General features: G+C 41.2%; 3 protein-coding genes across 5 annotated transcripts in view; 2 read left to right on the top strand and 1 right to left on the bottom strand.

Moving 5' to 3' along the window:
* atxn7 (ataxin 7) overlaps positions 1 to 3627 on the top strand; it is a 33199-nt gene extending 29572 nt beyond the window's left edge. For both annotated transcript variants that reach the window (XM_079682210.1, XM_079682209.1), the window contains exon 13: positions 588 to 3627. In XM_079682210.1, coding sequence (XP_079538336.1) covers positions 588 to 605 — 18 coding nt within the window. In that variant the 3' untranslated portion in view covers positions 606 to 3627. The remainder of the gene's footprint in view (positions 1 to 587) is intronic.
* A 52-nt stretch (positions 3628 to 3679) lies between these two features.
* On the bottom strand, positions 3680 to 9273 carry psmd6 (proteasome 26S subunit, non-ATPase 6). The gene is made up of 8 exons (XM_079682211.1): positions 8995 to 9273; positions 8073 to 8278; positions 5704 to 5849; positions 5384 to 5603; positions 5194 to 5302; positions 4821 to 4989; positions 3991 to 4068; positions 3680 to 3899 (listed from the first exon to the last, which is right to left on the bottom strand). The coding sequence occupies exons 1-8, from the start codon at positions 9137 to 9139 to the stop codon at positions 3803 to 3805; spliced, it is 1170 nt and encodes a 389-aa protein (XP_079538337.1). The 5' UTR covers positions 9140 to 9273; the 3' UTR covers positions 3680 to 3802.
* Positions 9274 to 10420: 1147 nt separating this feature from the next.
* LOC307040073 (solute carrier family 2, facilitated glucose transporter member 9-like) lies at positions 10421 to 17731 on the top strand. 2 transcript variants are annotated; one of them, XM_079682617.1, is made up of 12 exons: positions 10421 to 10490; positions 11333 to 11428; positions 11935 to 12095; positions 12174 to 12298; positions 12375 to 12504; positions 12653 to 12801; positions 13286 to 13473; positions 13557 to 13667; positions 13784 to 13888; positions 14313 to 14388; positions 15110 to 15237; positions 15840 to 17731. In XM_079682617.1, exons 1-12 carry the CDS (start codon positions 10461 to 10463, stop codon positions 16023 to 16025), a joined length of 1485 nt encoding a protein of 494 aa, XP_079538743.1. In that variant the 5' UTR covers positions 10421 to 10460; the 3' UTR covers positions 16026 to 17731. The 2 variants fall into 2 exon arrangements, with proteins under 2 accessions (XP_079538743.1, XP_079538744.1); XM_079682618.1 differs by having other exon boundaries at positions 14313 to 14342; positions 15840 to 15978.
* The last annotated feature ends 3114 nt before the right edge of the window (positions 17732 to 20845 follow it).

Raw genomic sequence — 20845 nt, forward strand, 5'->3', positions numbered from 1 at the left:
ACAACAACCAGGATGCATTGTAATACCAAGGGCACTAAAGGACACATTTCAACTGCTCCTAAACCTACCTGATATTACAAAAGCCCAAATAACTTTTCTTCTTCCCTTTTTAATATCATTTTATTAATAATTGTGTACTTTGGTAACCTGTTAGGAACATTTTTCTCATTTCATAGAATATTTTTTTAATTTAAAAAGTAATGAATAAGAAAATATCAAAGGATTATTTAATAATATAGATCGCACACAGGCGGACAAATGTGTCATAATGAACACTTCATAGGTTTTCATAGCAGACATTTTGAAAGCAACATCTTACTATTGTCGTTTAAAGTCACTAAAGCAGTTTCCTTAGGTTGCTAGCAAACAAACACACTATGTACATATCTTTTTTACACCTTTTGTTTAATGAAGTTATTATATCTCTAGAATAACTCTGTCTGCCATTGACATACAAATGTTGGATTGCACCACTGCAGACCAGTAATTATTTATTTTGAGTGTTAAAGTTAATTTCTAGCATAGAACTTTTTTTAAGGCGGATATTTGACACCCTTTTCTGACACTGTTTTCTCCCTCCTCCCCAGCCAAAGGCTCGTCCCTGACAGCGGTCTCCGGCTTCGTTGTGTGGAACCGGCAGGCGGACGGGGAACAGTCCGGAGCTTTCCGCAAACCGCTCTGGACGGCACGAGGCCTTTTAATCAAAACCCACATTTCTCTCAGCTTCCCACAATCCTCAGGGTGGAGATGATCTGGACTGCCTAGTGAAGTCAATGTGGTCCTTACTATTTCTCCCAAAGCCATGTGTGAGTGTGTGTGCAAGTGTGCGTGAATGTTGGGAGGGATATGGGCGCGATGGTACGGCGTAGAGTGCCAGGGGTCTAATGAGCGAGCCAGGGACCCTGCCCCCCCCCCCCTCACAAGTGTCCCAGTATTCTGAGAGGTCTTCCTGTCTAGAGGAACAATAGCAACAGCCATGAGTCTCTTGAGCTTCATTGGGTTGAAGTGAAGGGCTGCAGCGACAAGCCGCCATGACGCGGTGCACCTGGGGAGACAACAAGCCCATCTCCTCCGCGTCAGTTAAAGAATGGCTGTGCGAATGTGCGTACGAGTATTTGTCTCATGTCAGATTCTGCTGGACTACTGGAATTTCCAACTTAATTTCACCCCCAGCGCCTGATCTCAGAAGCCTTGGAAGGAGGAGCAGCAGCAAACCGTTTCTTGCAACACACAATCACCCTGTGTTGTTCCACTTCTCCTTAGTCCGACTCTACGTTCCAGTAACTTTGGGTTAGCCCGAGAGGAGCCTATAGGGACGATCTGGTCAATCCTTTTATTACCCAGAATAATTATGCAAAGTGTTACCTTTTTATGATTTCTTATGAGCTTTTTACACTGAACTACAAAGAGTCTTTGTAGACGTGGTGAAGGCAGTTTCAAATGTGAAAAGGACGCCTGATGTGCCCATTCGATCGAATCTTTTGTGAGAGATAACTTGGACATCATTTTCCGAATCTTTTCATTGTGCAAAATGATCGCCACACAGTACACCTACCCCCAACTGTGAAAAGCACTAAGAAACTACTTTCTCTCCACAGGCATTGCTTAGTCGTACACAAACTGGCCAAAATCTGCTATCAGCTTTGCCAACTACTTCTTTTTTTTTTTTTTTTACAAAAAGGTGGGCAATTCTTGATCATGAAGCGGTGATGGTGCATTGCCTGCGTGGATATGATACAACTTGTGCAAGCCGTATTGTTATTGCCACAACTTACCTACTTTATACCCATTCAGCCCAGTGGAATCCACAGCTGTTGTGGGCAGATGTGAATTGTAATGTTTATTTTTCCTACATAGGGAATCAGGTATGGTACGTCTTAACTGGAGCAAACTTTATGCACGTCACCTGTCTTCTGTGGGTTGGACTGTCCCTCCTGTGTGTAACCACTACCCACGCTCTGGATGTTACAGTTCTAATGCCTCAGCGTAACACTATGTTGGTGTGTGTCGAGGGAAGACTAGTGGTAGTAGAACGGATAACCAGGCATTATACTCTATTCCTTTGTCAAAATGGAGTCTTAAATCAGGCAATACTTGCCCATCTCGTCGGGATGTTTGTTTATTACGAGTATTCTCGAGGGGTGTTAAGTGCGAGATTCATGGAGATGGCTTCACGGGACATATTTTAACTTTTGGCAACACCTTTTGATTTATGAAACCTCCACTGATGTCAGTGTCGAAAAGTAGAGGAGACATTTTTTAATATTCTTATTTTAGCCTTTTTTTTTCTTTTTCTTGTAGCCTATGTATCAAACAAGTATTGAAGTATCCCTATTTGAGAATACATATTTTGTTAAATTGTACATAGTGAAATATGTATTTTTGCACAGGCATTTTTCGTACATGCTGAATTTTTGGTACAATTTTCAAAACATGAAATACAAAAGGAATTATTTATTTAGTAAAAAAGAAAAGATGGAAAAAAGTCAAAGAACTTGATTATTTGAAGTGGTTCACTGCCAAGTCTATATAATGCAATACGCCTATATGTAGAAGCCGAAGCATCTCATGAATCGTGTACTAAGATGTTTAAAGGAACAAAGGTGAAGTGTTGCCACTGTAGCATGTGTCTGTACGACGGAGGATACCTTTATTCAAGTTCAAGGTCTCTATCACACGTGCTTTTACAAGACGTTTTAAGTTGCCTATGAATCAACACAAAAAAAGTTACTTTATGACCCAATTAGCCTGTGATTTTGAAACGTCCCGCGGACTTGAAGCCGTGCCCGTTGTCTCACCGGTTTCCATGGACTCTTCAGTCACACACTTTGTAGACCTTAAACACATGTTCTTTTATAAAGGCTGAAGGGACTTTAGCAATCATCGCAAGGAAGAGGAACACTTCAAAGTCCGACTGCTTGCATCATCGTTGCCAAACAAGTAATTTGAATCACAGCTTTTAAAAGAAATATCAAATTAAGAAAGTGCCTGAATTTGTTTCACCCTGACTGTTTGAGGACAGTATTCTTTGTGTTGTTTTACCTTACTTGAATGTTCGAAGTGTTAAGGACTTTGCTTTTAAATCTGCCTCTGAGGCCTAAATAATGGTAAAACCTGAGCTTGTCAGCTGCCCAGTATGAAACACTTTTTAGTGTGTTTTTGTGGGGGGGGGTTATCAAAGTTTTCCAGACAAGACTTCAAGATTTTGTCAGCCCCCGTGTGGCTTAAGCCCCCTCTAGTTTTACTGGGATTTCTATGTAAAAAAACATTCAATCAAGTGTTTTTTTTAATCCTCAAACTCCACTGACATCTCAGTGTTTCCAGCAGATGGGAACATCGTGAGGATGTTTTTTTTATTAGCACCATAGACTTGGAATGTGAAAGTGAGAATACAGCTCGTGTTTGGGAGGAAGAAATAATCCACCATTCATACTTTGTAAAAGCGTGTATAGATTTTTTTTGTATACATCAAAATCATTTTCAGCTGGACTTATGTATTGGCTGCTATGTAATTCATGAACAAACATAGGTTAGAATTAATATTTAAAGAAAAAAAGATTGTATAGTATATTTGTTTTGTAACAAGTTTCTGTAAATAAAATAATTTATACTGCTATTTATATGAAACTATGTGTCTGCCTCTTTTCTATAATAAAAACAGTCAAGGAAATGTGGTGTCAACAGTTAAACAAATTTTATTATATACACAATATAAGAGTCACTTTGTCAGACAAACTACTGGTTCGGGTATCCCAAGATGAATAATGCAAGTTCCCCTTGCAGACAAAGATGGCCGCGTTGGTTACATGTTGATGACTCTCGATAACTTCTGGACTCTGTTCAGCAGCAGGTCGCCCTTCTTGATGGTTTCTTGGTACTGCCAGTTTTTGCTATCAGGTCTAGAAAGAAAGCGGAAAGAGATTTTACAGTTCTGTAGCTGGTTACCGAGTCATTTCTTCCATTACTGAAGTTTGGGGAATAGTTAATTACCTATTGGTTTCCACAATCTCATTCACTTTATCAATTTTACAGTGGAGACGGCCGGCAGCTATGAATCGGGAGAGTTCCCTGAAGAAAGAGAAGAGATTTAGTTCAGGGAGCGACCACAAAATCTTTGATAACATGAAGCTTCAAAAATAAATAGTTTGGGAAATGTGCTTATTCACTTTTTCTTTCAAATAATTAATTGGTACAGTTATAGTGAACACACCCTTAGATGCATAAATGGGGGTTTTCCCGCCTGCATTTTCTATGAAATTTCGTTTTAAATAGTGAACCAAAATATAATACAAGTGATTTTTCTTAACCAAAATGAAAAATGGCATTCTAATACGGGTCCCTTTTGGAAAAGTGTAGGGTCCAGTCACTCGTGCATCTAAGGGTTAAGACATAATAGTCTTTATAGTAACCAGATGAACTTCATTCCCTCTGTTTTTAGCCAAAAAACAACACTTTCTATCAACTCAGGTGGTCGGCAACTGATCGGAAAGTTAATGCGAGCGTGTGAACATTTATCTTGTAGGACAGCCTCTGCCACCAGTCAAGTTTTAAATTAGTCTTTTTTAAGAACAACAATGCGGTCACAGATAGCTTTAAAGAAGCTGGCATTGAAAAAAGGTTGTTCACAAAAATAGTCCTAGTCTATGTTAATGAAATGATTACTATGTTGATTCATCCAAAACAATGCATCACTTGAGATTCTCAGGCCGAGGTATACACATGTGCTCTTAAACTACAGCTAGGATTTGTGCAGTGACAGAGGCTCCAGCGTTGAAGATACATTATTTATCTCCAACAGAACAAGGTGTACATGCACTCACTGGTCGATGAACTCTGTGCTGACTCCGAAGGCCTCGGCCATGTAGCCCAGGGTGAGGGAGCGGTAGGACTCGAGCAGCTGGCTGTACGCCTGGATCCTCATCTCCCTCACATAGTAGCGGTAGTGGGGTGCAAAGAGCCAGTCTTTCTTCATCTCCTGCTCCACCGTGCCTGAGGATCAAAGAGATGTCACAGGTCAAGATGTGACAGAGCAGGAAATAAATAATACAGCAACACATGGATGTAAGTTAAATGTTAGTCCTATCAATATATGAAATTACTCGAGACCTGAGAGTGCTAAACAGCTACAGACTCTACAAGTGACCAGATTAAGTGTTTGCTTATTAGGACAAGAAAATAAAAAGCTTTCCTTACCCAGAGACTGGAAGAAGACGGAGTAACGGCACTCGTACATGGAGAAAAGATACTGGCGTATGTTAGGCAGACCGTGCAGCACCTCCAAGATCTCTGCCCCCTTTATGACCTATACAAATAACATGTTTTAGTATCCACGACCCGGGTGAAAGCATAGAACAAAACGTCCTCGATGGCTGAGTTCTCCTACCTTTTCACGGAGGTCAGGCCTTTTCAGGGCGATCATGCACACGTAGACTGTGTAGGTGACGAAGGTCTTGTAGTCCATGAGCTCGTAGGAGGTGAAGGTGGAGACTGTGTCGAGGAAGAGCTCTGCAGCTTGCTTGAAGTCCCTGATGGCCACACAGTACAGACCCTGGTAGACCTTCAGGCGGTTCCTCCGGTCCCAGTCACCCCCCTCCTCGATAAGGCTGCGGAGAGAAGCAGGCGCACAGAGAGATGAGGACTGAAAGTATAACAGGCTGTGGGTGGAGAGATGTTTGAGAACAAAGACGTAAGAGCCGTATTTACCTCTTGGCTTTCTCTGAGTTGCGCGTGATGAGGTCGCTATCCATGTAGAAGAGTCCGATCCTCAGCAGGTAGAAGACGATATCTAGTCTGTGACCCAGAGCCACTGTCTTGTCATAAGTCTTCCTGAAGGCTGTGAGAGCGCCCTCCTGTGGACGCACGAGACAGAAAGGCATTGTCAATAAATCAGCTACTATGCATTTTACAGGACTGTCTCAGAAAATTAGAATATTGTGATAAAGTTCTTTATTTTCTGTAATGCAATTAAAAAAACAAAAATGTCATACATTCTGGATTCATTACAAATCAACTGAAATATTGCAAGCCTTTTATTATTTTAATATTGCTGATTATGGCATACAGCTTAAGAAAACTCAAATATCCTATCTCTAAATATTAGAATATCATGAAAAAGTATACTAGTAGGGTGTTCAACGAATCACTTGAATCGTCTAATTAACTCGAAACACCTGCAAGGGTTTCCTGAGCCTTGAAAAACACTCAGCTTGGTTCAGTAAACTAAATCACAAGTATGGGGAAGACTGCTGATCTGACTGCTGTCCAGAGGACCGTCATTGACACCCTCCATCAGGAGGGTAAGACACAAAAAGAAATTTCTCAAAGAGCAAGCTGTTCACAGAGTGCAGTTTCAAAGCACATCCACAAAAAGTCTGTTGGAAGGGGGAAATGTGGCAGGAAACGCTGCACAACCAAGAGAGATGACCCCAGCCTTAACAGCATTGTGAAGAAGAGTCGCTTCCAGAATTTGGGGGAGCTTCAAAGACAGTGGACTGAAGCTGGAGTCCAGGTATCAAAAGTCACTGTTCACAGACGTGTCCGGGAAATGGGCTACAATAGCCGTATTCCCATGGTCAAGCCACTTCTGAACTCAAGACAACGGAAGAGGCGTCTGACTTGGGCTAAGGAAAAGAAGCACTGGACAGTTGCACAGTGGTCCAAAGTCCTCTTTTCAGACGAAAGCAAGTTTTGTATTTCATTTGGAAGTCAAGGCGCCAGAGTCTGGAGAAAGGCTGGAGAGGAGCAAAATCCAAGTTGCTTGAAATCCAGTGTGAAGTTCCCACAGTCAGCGATGGTTTGGGGAGCCATGTCAGCTGCTGGTGTTGGTCCACTGTGTTTCATCAAGCCCAGAGTAAATGCAGCTGTGTACCAAGAGATTTTAGAGCACTACATGCTTCCGTCTGCTGAAAAGCTCTATGGAGATGAGGAATTCATTTTCCAGCATGATCTGGCACCTGCCCACAGTGCCAAAACCACCAGTAACTGGTGTACTGACCATGGCATTACTGTCCTCGATTGGCCTGCAAATTCCCCTGACCTGAACCCCATAGAGAATATGTGGGGTATTGTGAAGAAGAAGCTGAAAGACACCAGACCCAACAATGCTAATGAGCTAAAGGCCGCTATTGAAGCATCCTGGGCATCCATAACACCTCAGCAATGCCACAGGCTGATTGCCTCCATGCCACGCCGCATTGATGCAGTAATCCGTGCAAAAGGATTCCCAACCAAGTACTGAGTGCATTAATGGACATTTTCAAATGTTTGATTGTGTTTTGCTGTTATAAATCTTTTTTTTTTACTTGGTCTGAGGAACTATTCTAATTTTTTGAGATAGGATTTTTGAGTTTTCTTAAGCTGTATGCCATAATCAGCAATATTAAATAATAAAAGGCTTGCAATATTTCAGTTGATTTGTAATGAATCCAGAATGTATGACATTTTTGTTTTTTTTTTAAATTGCATTACAGAAAATAAAGAACTTTATCACAATATTCTAATTTTCTGAGACAGTCCTGTATGTTATTACATCCATCTGGCCAAAGATGAACAATAAACGAGCTTTAAGTCAATGGCAGGCAGGAAGGACATCAGTGAGTCATATTTTCCTGGAAAAGGTACACTTATCATTATTTTTTAAAACAAATAGCACACATATCAACAATGAACAAGTGTGCACTCTGAAGTAAAAAAGGTTTTTTGAAGTGAAGTTTCAGTGCATGTTTTTGTGAGATTTCTATTCATTATTGACTGACACAAATTTGATTTTGAAAGAAAGGAAAACAACATAGATTATTATACATTACATTATTTTATTTTACTTACATTACTTTACTTTACTTACATTTTACTTACATTATTTGAGTCTGACTACTTGACACTATGTCAGAAAACAAAATATGTTGACTACAGCTAACTTAAATAAAGATGTGTTTATATGACACAGCAATGATATCTGCTCAGGTGTCAAACAGTCACACAGAGGATCAACTTACCATAACATACAACCCACATTTGGCTGGTTTGAATGTTCACAGCTTTATAGGACATTATGCTGAATTCGGAGGATTTACCTTGTCTCCGATTCTGATCAGATATTCAGCTCTGGCCATCATGGCGTCTCGGATCTCACTCTCTCCCAGGCTCTTTTCTGCGTCCTCCAGGACATCGTCTAGGCGCTTCAGCTCCTCCTCGTTGGCCTTCTTCATTTTACTCAGCAGGTCACCGTCCACGGGCCACTTCAGATCCTTACACAGACCCTCATAATACGGTGCCATGTCTGAAACAGAGAGAAAACAAGAGTCGTTTTGACCTGTGGACTGGGACAGCTCTCAGTTTTAAAAATGTAACTAAAAGCTTTTGCTTCTCATATAGACAGAGAGATAATTTATTCATCCCCAATTATGAATAGTTGTTGTGTTCAGGCATTAAGATATTGAAAAGGTTGAATACAAAACGGCAAATATATACATATTTACAGTAGAAAAGACATACCACAAAGAATAAACATTTGAATGTTCTATACAGAGAGAAATATACTACAGCGACAGAAATATATAATATACTACAGTTGCAGAAACATATGTACATATGATAGTATACAAATAGTTTAATATGAATATATTTACGACCCAGTAAGGTTTTAAACAGAAAAACACTACAGATTTCAATAAAATAAACAAGGTTCTGTTATTTTCTACAAATAAATGCCTTGTAAAAAACAAAGGAATGTACTCAAAAGTTGAACAACCCTGTCTGATTGCTTGTCGGCTAGCTGACGTTTGCTAATAGTGTCAAGCTAACATGCTAATTTGGTTGAGCTGTTTGTTTGTGTTTAGTTGGAAAACATTAAAACATATGTATAATAATGTATGAGCAACTAAGCACCCCGTGTATGCGAGTAAATGATCATTAATACCACCAGCACCATGTTTATAATGACAACCAGACTATTACTGCTACCGTTACAAGTCACTCAGTGAAATGCTAACTCACTGTTAGCTGTGATAGCGTCCATGAGCTCGGTCTTCACTTTAACGTCCTGTTTGTGCCCGTCCATTGTGAGCAGAAACTTCAGCTGTGCTATCCTCAGATCGGGGTTCTTGGGCAGACCCTCTTCCTCCAGATTTTCCTGAGGCATTTTTGGTTCAGATAATGGTTAAACAAAGAGAAAAAACGGCTGTCTTTGTGCAATTCACTACTCGCCGTTTACAGCTAGCGTTTGTCAACGATGACTACGGAAAACAGTGACTGTGTTGTTTCCGCCGGAGCGTTAGACAGAGAGGGGGGGAAAGAGCGGAGGAGAGGCGGACCATTAATAACCAGGGAATCATTCACTGCCCCCTGCTGGACTGGAGCTGGAACTACACCCTTGTAAATGTATGCACTATGATTTTAGGCTTTATACACAGATGTGTTACTGTACTTTACAGCTGTTTTGGCAACATTACACAAAAAAAGAGGAAATATTACAATCAAAGTGTTACTTTGTAAATGTTGCTGCCAATCAAACTCGTGAAGTAAAACGCTAAATGTATTTTTCTTAGAATACTTACTTAATAATAACCAGAAAGGGATTGTATAATATTTCCAAAATGGTTATGGAAAAAGTAAACGTAAAGTATGTCAAACTTAGTCAAAGTATTGTAGTATGTCGATAATATCATGAAAAAGGTCATACAATTATAGCATGTCAAAATATGAAGAAAAATCATAGGATAGTTTGTTGAAAATGTAAAGGAAAAGATATCTGTTACAGGTTAGTATATTCTCTAGAGTCTCTATACATATATATGTTGTATAGTATGTCGAAATGTATTCAAAAAAGTTATAGTATAATACACTTTTGCTTATAAAGTTGGAATAATTTAGTTTTCAGACACATTTATCTTTTTCCTCCAATTTACACACACAATAATTTCTTCAGAGGGGAAACATATTTTATTCCAACTTTATAGACAAGAGTTTATGTTGTATAATACGTCAAATATAGTATACTATGTATTAAAATATGTAAAAGATCATTGCATAGTGTATTACATATATCAAGAATAAATAGTTTTTTAAATACAAAAAAGTCCCAATAAAGTATAGTATGTTGAAAAAAATTACAACATCCGAGTAAATCCAACAAAAAATAGCATAGGTTGAATAATATGAAATATTATCCGCACAGAGAATTCCCCGCTGGTTCTGTTGCTGCAGTTTACATGCTTTCAGATGCATAATACAATGCACTTCACAAATGCGTTATAGTGTTTTTATACCATAACTCAAACAGAAAAGCTTTCATTATAAATAGCAATAAAAAACTTCGTCATGAAGCCAGGATTGTGAGGTGTCTGCTGGTTATTTTATATCCTGTCAGATGGTCTGGAAAGTTAATGATAACTTTCCTTAAATGCTTAACAGAGTCCGTATAGTCTGAACATTTATTTTAAGTCCATGCAAGTGAAGACAGAATGGGGAGCTTTCAACTACTAAAACAACTGGTGAGCTACATCTGAATCATCTTTACAATCATCATCTTTAGAAATGTAAATATTAATGTAGCGTATAAACAGTAACAAAATGTGCTTGTGTGAATATCTTTTATAAACATAACTATTTTATTTTGATACTAAACATTTTGATTCTGATCTAAAAAACGTTTAATATCAGGAGAAAAAGAAAAACATTTCTTTAGGCAAGCAGGATATTTTCAAGCGGTCCGATTGAAGTGCCTCATTCAAACCCAAGATTAAGCTGAGTCATTGCACTTAGTCAGTTTCTGAATCAATTTTGAACTTGTCAGTCAATGCAAAATGTAGGAAAGGGAATAAACACATTAAGATTTAAGCAAAAGAGATATTGATATACATATATATGACATTTATTAAGTATAATATCATTTTAAAATCTAGTAGAAAAAGGTTTAGCAGTTGTTGTGACATGTAATCTTGTTGTTATGTCACACATGCAGGATAGTGACACCTTAAAAATATGCTGATTTTATTGAATAAAATGCATTTCTGTGAATCCCAACTGTACATAAAGATATAATAATGATCAAAAACCCTTTAGCAACTACAGCAATAAACCTCAACACACATCATTTCAGCAGTAGTATTTATCACACAACTTCATATTATAGTAAAACAAATGTTTGAATACAAAATCAATAAATTACTACTTTTGCTTTTTTATTATTTTAGTTCATTTTGCTCATATAATGATGGACTTTATTAACAATGGCGTATTAGTCATTTTACTAATAAAGGTATATACAAAGGAGGCTAAAAGTGTTTACCAATAGACTTGTCTGTGTCTAATCGCTATTCCCTCTGCTTTGTAGACCCGTGGTAATGCTCTTTTCCTCATCTTCATACTGGGAATTGGAGGAAGCTTTCAAAATGGCTACCACATCACCGGATTGAGTTCTCCCTCACCGGTCAGATTCATCACTTGCATCACTATTGTTTCTTGCTCTCTGTTGAAACCCCCTACACCAGTGTTTCTCAAACTTTTCATACCAAGGACCACTTAACCAATAAAAAAACACTCGCGGACCACCTAACTCCACAAATATCCAAAAACACATCGTTTTTCTAGAACAGATTACAAATCGTCTGAAAATGGTACAAACAAGTGGCAACATGTGTGATGAAGGTGTTGTACGGGGCTATATCATGCAATTGAAAGTGGAACTTAAGCTCGCTCCATTGCGGAGATATTCCCACGAGAGTGTGGGAAATTTAAATTTATTTATTTAAAATGTGAAATTTCACCAATATACTCACGGACCACTAGGGGGCGCTCACGGACCACACTTTGAGAAGCACTGCCCAACACCAAATGTTTACGTCCCGTTACAGTATGTTTGAATGTGAAAATAATAAGCACTTTTAATTAAAAATGTTCAAGTTCCACATGCAACATCTGCGTTCAAACTTGCAGTACATTCAGCGCTTCATCAACAGCAGCTGGTACGACAGATATGAAGAGCCTCCGCCTCCACAGACGGTCACCATGATCTGGTCCCTCATCGTCTCCATGTTTGCTGTCGAGGGTCTCTTTGGTGCCGTCAGTGTCAAACTGATCTCTGGCAGGTTTGGAAGGTAAATAAGAGAGACCCTCTGCAAAAAGCTGTCCATTCGCCTGAAAAAACCTCACTGAATTATGTATTTCCTAACCAGAAAAAAAGCGATGATCTGCAACAGCATTATTTCCATTGCTGCAGCGGGGGTCATGCTGGCAAGCAAACAGGCCAAATCATATGAAATGATCATAGTGGCAAGGATCCTGTATGGCTTCTCTGCAGGTAAGCTATCAGGACTTTCTCTAAAATAAACAGCACATTATGTTTTTCCTGACTCATGAGATCTCATGACTTGCAGGTTTGGGATCCAGCACCCATACAATGTACCTGGCAGAGATAGCTCCCATAAAGATAAGAGGAGCTGTGACTCAAACATCAGCCACTTTTGGCTCTCTTGGTAAACTGTTTGGACAGTTTTTTGGATTGAGGTATGTACCTTTTGTCTATAGGTGGGAAATGACAACAGTAGCCATCTTACTCATATCTGAGAATTGTGCATACAAAAACACAACATTGCGAAGGGTCAATAGAGATCCAGTTTTTATTATTGTTATTAAGTTGTTCTTTTTTTTTCAGTGAGATCCTAGGTCGCGAGGACCTGTGGAACGTCGTCCTCTGTGTCCCTGCGTTCTTCTCACTGGTTCAGGTTTTGGTGTTGCCTTTTCTCCCGGAAGCTCCTAGATACTTATTCATAGAGAAAGGCGATGAAAAGGCATGCAAAAAAGGTTAGTATTTTCCCATAAATAAATGAATTACAGTAACCAAAACAGTATTTTACAGTCTGAGTAATAAAAACAAAGCAATGCACTACTTGAAATTCTGCTTGTAATATTTGAGGATGAGGTTATTGTGAACAAAATGTGGACTCTTAAAGCTTAAACAGAGCATTTCAGTCGTAATACAGGTTAATTCTAACATATAGTATGAGAAAATAATGTGTTTTTTACAGAATAAAGCATGTAATCATGTTCTAGGCAAAACAAAGAGTACAAGTATGAACCAAAAATGTGCTGAATATGCCCCTTCATGGTCATGCAGTGTAGGTTGTGGTTTCCCAACAAATTTTGGATCATTGAGCGTTTGTATCCTTCTTCTTTTTTCTTATTGCATATCCCTTTAGGAAACAAACACTCCTATACAAAATCTGTGTTGAATGTGAGCAAAGGAACAGCTTTTTAGTGTCTGTGTCTCTGGTCTTTTTCCTCCCAGCTCTCCAGAGTCTGTGGGGTCAGGGTGACTACGAGCAAGAGATGGACGAGATGTTAGCGGAGCAGGCGGCCATCGATGCGGCGCCACCAAAGACCCCTCTGCAGCTGCTGAGGGACAGGACCGTCCGATGGCAGCTTCTCACCATGTCCATCATCTTCTGGTCCAACCAGCTGTCGGGCAAGTCCGCGGTAAGGATGGAATCACGGCATCCAAAAGAGCTTTATTCATCTTAAACAATACGATTATCAACCAATGCTTCTCTCTTTCCCAGATCAGTACTTTCTCTTTTGACATCTTCCTGAAGGCAGGCCTACCGAGAGACAAAATCCGCTACGTAACTCTTTGTCTCGGAGTGTCTGAAATCATCACCTCCATCTCCTGTGTGAGTGAACATGCGCTCCATATCTCCACATCTTCATTGCACTCATGGCATAGGCCCTCTTTCATCCTCAGGATAACTTTTTTTGTCAAATTTTAAACCTTGTTTTTCTCTCCCAGGGCCTGTTGATGATTGAGCACAGTGGGAGGAGGCCGTTGTTCTGGGGGGGTTATGGTGTCATGGGTGCCAGCTTGGTGTTTGTCACTGTAACGCTCAACCTGAAGGTAAACCTTTAGACACGGACATCTACACAGCTGTGTGAGAGATCAGAAGAACTCTTTAAAGGGTCATTTTACCCACCTGAGCACATTTTCTTAGCCTTGGTAGTTTCAAGACATTCAGACGTTGAGATATATTTGAGATAATCTGAGGAGGACTGAAGGACACTAAAGACTCACTGGAACTACTTTCAATCAAATAAATAGTCCCTGTACTACAAATTAAATTACATTTTATTGCGGTGGGTGCCGAAACAGACCTTTTCAAATGTGACATGTAGCAAATGCAAGCTGTGAAAGTGTATTTCAAAATAAACGTCTTACCTTTGATTGTTGCACTGTGCAAAGGCAGCAATTGTTTTAAATGATCTTGATTTTTTGTATAGAAGACAGTTTTAATATTCATATGCAACATTTTCTTCTCATGCAGGATTCCAGCGAGTGGGTTCCATACATCACGGTTAGTTTGATCATCCTCTTCATCATCTTCTTTTCCGGAGGACCTGGTAAATTTCCTACAGCAGTTAAGGCCCCGGCCACACGGAGACGAAAACGAAAACAAACCGAATTGGATATCAAAAAAGTCTTCCGTCCCCACGGAATCAGTTCAAGAAACGTGTCCGTCCACACGAGACCGCTCGACCCGCTGGAAACACTGTACATATGCCGGACCTGTAAATACACCAAAAGCAGCGAATAAGACCCCCGAGCGTGGTTGCCATGGTTGCCTGATTGCCCTTCTGGTTATTCTCCGTGGTGAATTTAGCAACATGTAGTTCATGTAGTTCTCCATGTCCACTTGTTGCTGATGGTTGTGGTAGAGGAGCTGTAGATTTTGCACTAACATCTGTAGCATGGTCAGTAGCGTCTGGAGCACGAAAGCAACCCTGTGAGCCGCCATTGTTGTTGTTGTTGTTGGCGAAACACATCAGCAATGACGCTGGTGACGCGGGGGTGAGCAGCAGAGGTGGGGAGAGGCGGAACTATGGCGTCATCGTTATCAGGAAAGGATCGTACACTGAGCCGTTTGGCCCCCCAGAGCGTTGCGTCCGCAGATCTACCCACCAAGCCGTTAGCGTTATCTGAGTTTCCCTGTCGGCCTCGTGTGGACGAACTGTCTATACGATAGAGAACTGTAGCGGATACAACCCGTTTTGTCTCCTTGTGGCCTAAGTTTAAGACGTTTACTTGCACAGATAATTAACACCTATGTCTCTGCTCTCTCAGGGGGAACCACAGGTACTCTCCACAGTGAGCTTTTCATCCAGAGCGACCGAATGGCAGCTTTTGTCCTCATTGGGTCCCAACACTGGTTTTTCTTCGCTTTGTTGGGACTAGTCTTTCCATTCCTTATGGTGAGTACACACAACTGCAAATCTGCCAAACAGGATTTGCTCATTTAAAATAGAAATATTATTTTGAGTTTTATTTTTACATTTAGTTGTAAAACTTGAACAATCAACAACAGATGAAATAACTTTCTGGGTGTGGTAATTATTTATGTATCATTAAACTCTCTGTGTCATATGGTGCTGTGGCTAAACTGATTGGCCAGTTTTAGGTAAGAAATAGTTTCCAACCAAATAAATATATAATAACTTGGAGAAACAAATCTCAAAAGTGCCTTCACACAAAAAATGCCACGCTATTAATAATGAAAAAGGGCTTTTTAATAATAAACAAATGCCTCTTATAATGTATTTATTTTTTATCTTAGATTATAGTGAAATGTGTATGAAGAGCATTCATATGAGAACATCATATGCCTTCGTATGAGGTGTTCATACACAACTCAGGTTAATTGTGATTGCTAAAATGAACAGGCAAAAGGGAAATAACAACAAGAGCCAAAGAATGATGGACCGCCCCAATACTGAAAGAACAAAAACATCTCAGCACTTGCCATGAAGTTATGAAGCTCTTATTGATGCTTTCGCCTGTGTTTCCTTTGTCCCAGGACGCCCTGGACTCGTACTGCTTCGTGCTGTTCGCCTGCATGTGCCTGCTGGCTTCTCTCTACACCTTCTTCCTCCTGCCGGAGACTAAAGGGAAGACCCTGCTGGAGATCTCAGAGGAGTTTCAATCCATCACCGTCTGCGGGAAATCCTTCTCAGATGAAATAAAGACAGCGACCAGGCTATGAGTCAAGAAACTGTGACAACAAGGAAATTATTTATGCTTATTTATACCCTTTTTTGAAATACAGGAAGCTAGATTTACTTTGCCACTGAAATACCAGGCTAAAATTGTTTATTATAAAATATTGTATGAATTGTTTCCTATCAGCATTTACTGTTGATACAGTAGCATGTCATCAAGCTGCAAGTGATATCCAAAAGATTTAATTACGTGCCCATTTCCAAAGATTTGAAAAAGGTGCTGGGGCGCATCTCCAAATGATTCATTCTTTCCTATTCCATACTCCTCAAAATTATCCCAAATAAAACAGTCTCATCATACAATTACAACAGCTTGAAAAGCTGATTTTAAGATTAATAACTTCACTGATATTACTGTATTTAAAAACTGCAAAAAGAGAGCCATCACTTCTAAATAACTGAAACATTGTTGTTGTGTTGGGTACCCGTTCCTGATGAAACTGCACCTGCAGCTGCACTCTGTTTGTCACTGTGAGGTCAGTCGTTTCCTTTCTCCAGCCATAAATCATCCGCTGGTCCCTTTGGGTTCAGCTGTCTGTTCTTTGACCACTGCAGGAAATGAAATGAATGGAAACTGTTCCACAACATTGTGAGAGGCCATTCCTCTATCTTTCTTTTGTCTCTTAGGGCCGGCGGATTGAGCTCAAAGGGGGGGTGGCGGTTATTTGGAGGCATGTTGGCGACCTTGGTGTTAATCACACTCACACTGAAGTTCAACAACTTTATTTTTACTTTTATAAGCTACCATATTCTTTAAGGAAAATCACTTTGAAATGTCAGGGTTACGTGACGTTGTCCATTGGTTTGTGGTAGCCTGAAGTTGGGCATTTTGACGTCGCCACCAGAAGTGACCCGAGAGGATGAAGTTAAACAGAACGGAAGGCCTTTTCCAGCTAACAAATTGTTATCATTAAATCTTACAAACTGAGAACACACCGTAAAAGATGAAAACATGGACAATGACCAAAAACTGGCAAACACTGTGCTATGACTGGGCCACTCTTATTGTCTAATTTACTTCAACTGGAACCGTCATTTACAAAATGACAGAACATATGAAACTAGCCATAAAATCATATTGAAATTGTTGATTTCTGTTTGAATCTAAGATGCAAGGCACTTCTGCACTGGCTTATCAGATCTGAATTTGTAACCTAAAGTTGACACCATGGTCATTCCAGAAAGGCTGTTGTAGCAAAACCTCTGAGTATTAAATTAAACAAAGTTTTATCCGTAAACAAGAGGAAGTAGGGTTATTTATCCTCTTAGGATTTATAGTCTTACGTTTTGTATTCAACGTGTGGTACTCCTTACTCGTTACAATGTCTCAAACTGAAGGTTTTTTTTGTATTTGCTTTTTCTCATCTTTTAAGGACAGCATATTGTGTGTATGGCCTTGCTTGCTTATACAACCTGCCTTATGCTTATGTAGCGCATTGTGTCAGCATGTTTTACCCCCTTACACCAAGAATACTATAATACGGGATTGTGAACTGGACAGTTTCTTCCTCAGGATATTTTCTCCACTATCAGTGAGCCTTTCTCCTAGTCATTTGTATTTCCTCCATCATTAGTGTGAATTCTGCAATTCTGCACTCTTATCAAGCATAAGACATTGGAGTGGTTTGGAGAAGATACTCTGGTGTAACAACAACTTCCTCTTTCATTGCGATGGTCTCAAAATATACTGCGAGGGGTCCTTCATGTAATAAAAAGCTTTTAATAACTCTTGATCCTCAATATGTTTAGATGGTACTGACCAATTTTGAACTTGGATAGATTAAATGGGTAGAAGACATTTGTTAAAAAACAGAGCCTGCACATGCCTAAATAACGCAAAAAAACCTCACACTAAATAAAATATGGCCGACTTCCTGTTGGTTTGAGACGATGACCACAAGAAACCCTTTTTTAACGTTTAAATGTACTCCACGTGTTATATAATATTGTACAAGTAGGTAAAATGTACAGCAAAGGCTGCATCATTAAAGTTTTGGAGGAGATGCCAATGAGCACCCTCAAAAAGGCCCTAAAACATATGATTAATTGGCACTCAAAAGCCCTCAAAACGTGATATAATAACTTTGACCCGACTTTGTCAATGCTCAGGTCATTAGAATAATTGACTAAAGGTAAAGGGTGTCTCGGGCCATTTCTCAATCTCGAGGATACTGGCTTCCAAGCCAATATTTCAAGGATGCTACGTCATCGAGTGCCGCCGAAAGACTGTTCCTCTCCAGCATACTTGGAATTCCACCGAGGCCGCGTCCTTGGTTTGGGGGAAATTTCGAGGCTGCACATGGGTAGACTTCGCGTCCTTAAAATCCCGACAATGCTTTGCGCACGGACCAATTTCAAAAACCCTTGCGGAGAATGGCTTAACCGACGCAGCACACATTTAAATGTAAGTATAGTGGCGTAGAACATGTGTTGGTAAATATGTTACTTTGTTACATTTGTTTGTTATCACCAAAAATGTGTTCCGTGAAAGTAAATCAAGTTCATAATTAGATAGACATCGTGAGGTATTTATTTTCGGTACAGTTTATGTTGAAACCGTTAGAGAGAGTGGCACACTTGTTAGCCTGTCCCATTCTTCTTTGTTTTCTGAAGGCCGGTTTGGGGGTAATTTCGAGGCTGCACATGGGTAGACTTTGCGTCCTTCAAATCCCCACAATGCTTTGCGCACGGACCAATTTCCCCAAATCTGTGGCGGAAAATGTAAGGCGGGGCCTCTCATATGACGCACACCTGAACACTTGCTAGCCTGTTCCACTCTTCGTTTTCCGAATACCAGGAAGGATTCTTGCCTCACTTCTGAAGGAAGTGACTCGGAAGACATGTGCTACCAAGTAAGCATCCTCGCGATTGAGAAACGGCCACGGCCTCGGTCTCAGAGGCTCTGGTTTACAGGTGTAATGGCTCCCTTACATCAACAGGTGGCAATGTTTATCTTCTGCCGAGAGGCTCCACACTGATCTGGCCTTCACATGCACATTCACACCAACACCAAACAATAACTGTAGCCCATAGCAACCAGAGCAAGTGAGCTGAAACTCACAAACGTCACAGATGCTTTTATGCTATTTTATAATGATTATGAAATGTATGGTATTGAAAGGAGCTGATAGAAAGTCCATGTGAAAATGTGCATTTACTATTTTGATTTAGGTTTTTTATTTGAACACCTGGTAGCCTACATTTTAACCAGACTTTCTAGCCTACTTCAGTTACAAAACATTTATTATTAAAGCAATCTGCTCAAAACAGTCATTTTCTACTTCAGCCATAGGGGAATTATAATAAAAGGTACATTTGTGTATATGTTGAGTGATATAGGCCTACTGGTATTTAAACCATACCATCTAGCAGATAAATGTTCTTTATGTTATTTCAAATGATGCATAGTGAAAAAGAAAAGAGACTGTCAGAAGAGCTGAACTGTGTCACACAATAAAAGCATAATTCTTACAGTGTCTGATGCTATTTTCAGCCTTTTGTATCTTTCCCTGAGACTCCAAAAGAAAGTAAAACCCTCCTCCAGCGGTGAACCCAAGCATTGCGAAGGTCTGAGCATGCTCTTTAAGCCTTGTGAATATGATTATTAAATGAGACAATGCCAGTTTGTGCATAGGACAGACAAAAAAATCCACCTGATTAAACTGTCCATTGTGTCTAAAGATTATCTACTTTGCCTAAGTGGAAGAGGATGAGTAGCAGATGTCCGTGGATTTAACCGGACACACTGATGCTTTTCAGTGCAGGATTTCGATTAAGTGTCTAGCAATGAAAGCTTTTTTGAAGGTATACTGTATGCAGAATTAGGGCCACCAGGGTGGTTGGAGGGGGTCTGGAGGACGGGCTCTGGGCTGACAGCCCAGGAGCACGGCGGCGGACCCGGAAGGGATCTCGGGCAGACGGCCCGGGGGCAAGGCAGAAGCCGAGAAGGGGGACTCGGGCGGACGGCCCGGGGGCAAGGCAGAGTCCAAGTTAGGGGACTCAGGCGGACAGCCCGGGGGCAAGGCAGAGTCCAAGGTGGGGATCTCGGGCGGACGGCCCGGGGGCAAGGCAGAGTCCATGGTGGGGCGAAGGCCACAGCGGGCGAACCCAGGGGGCCGAGCACGAGGGCGAAGGCAGCGGCAGAAAGAATCAGGGGGCTGGACTCGAGGGCGGAGACTGCGGCTCTCAGGGAGCCGGGCTCGAGGGCGAAGACCAGACAGCTCCGGAGGCCGGGCAGGACCCGGTGTCGGACGAACAGGAACCGGAGCCAGTGGGACAGGCTTCGGCAGGATCCCCCACGGAAGAGGACCAGGCAGGACCCCCGGCGAGACAGGTGATGGTGGGGCCTCCAACGGAACAGGACAAGGGGTTGGCAGGACCCCCGGCAGGAGAGTACTCGGCGGGACCCCCAACGGGACTGGACATGGAGCCGGCAGGACCCCCAACGGAACCTCCAACGGCACAGGACATAGGGTTGGCAGGACCCCCGGCAGAAGAGCAGTCGGCGGGACCCCCAACGGGACAGGACACATGGTCAGCAGGACCCCCGGCAGGAGAGCAGTCGGCGGGAACCCCAACGGGACTGGACATGGAGCTGGCAGGACCCCCAGCGGAACCTCCAACGGCACAGGACATAGGGTTGGCAGTACCCCCGGCAGAAGAGCAGTCGGCGGGACCCCCAACGGGACAGGACACATGGTCAGCAGGACCCCCGGCAGGAGAGCAGTCGGCGGGAACCCCAACGGGACTGGACATGGAGCTGGCAGGACCCCCAGCGGAACCTCCAACGGCACAGGACATAGGG

This window comes from Notothenia rossii (genome assembly GCF_949606895.1).
Source record: "Notothenia rossii genome assembly, chromosome: 5".
Lineage (NCBI taxonomy): Eukaryota > Metazoa > Chordata > Actinopteri > Perciformes > Nototheniidae > Notothenia > Notothenia rossii.

Excerpts from the sequence above, each read along its gene's own strand:
- psmd6 (XM_079682211.1), bottom strand. The coding sequence starts at position 9,139 with ATGCCTCAGGAAAATCTGGAGGAAGAGGGTCTGCCCAAGAACCCCGAT. Across the intron at positions 5,850-8,072 it reads TGATCAGAATCGGAGACAAG|GAGGGCGCTCTCACAGCCTT; the intron begins GTAAATCCTCCG and ends GTGCGTCCACAG. Across the intron at positions 4,069-4,820 it reads AGCACAGAGTTCATCGACCA|GGAACTCTCCCGATTCATAG; the intron begins GTGAGTGCATGT and ends CTCTTTCTTCAG.
- LOC307040073 (XM_079682617.1), top strand. The coding sequence starts at position 10,461 with ATGGGGAGCTTTCAACTACTAAAACAACTG. Across the intron at positions 12,299-12,374 it reads CCTGTATGGCTTCTCTGCAG|GTTTGGGATCCAGCACCCAT; the intron begins GTAAGCTATCAG and ends CATGACTTGCAG. Across the intron at positions 12,802-13,285 it reads TGAAAAGGCATGCAAAAAAG|CTCTCCAGAGTCTGTGGGGT; the intron begins GTTAGTATTTTC and ends TTTTCCTCCCAG.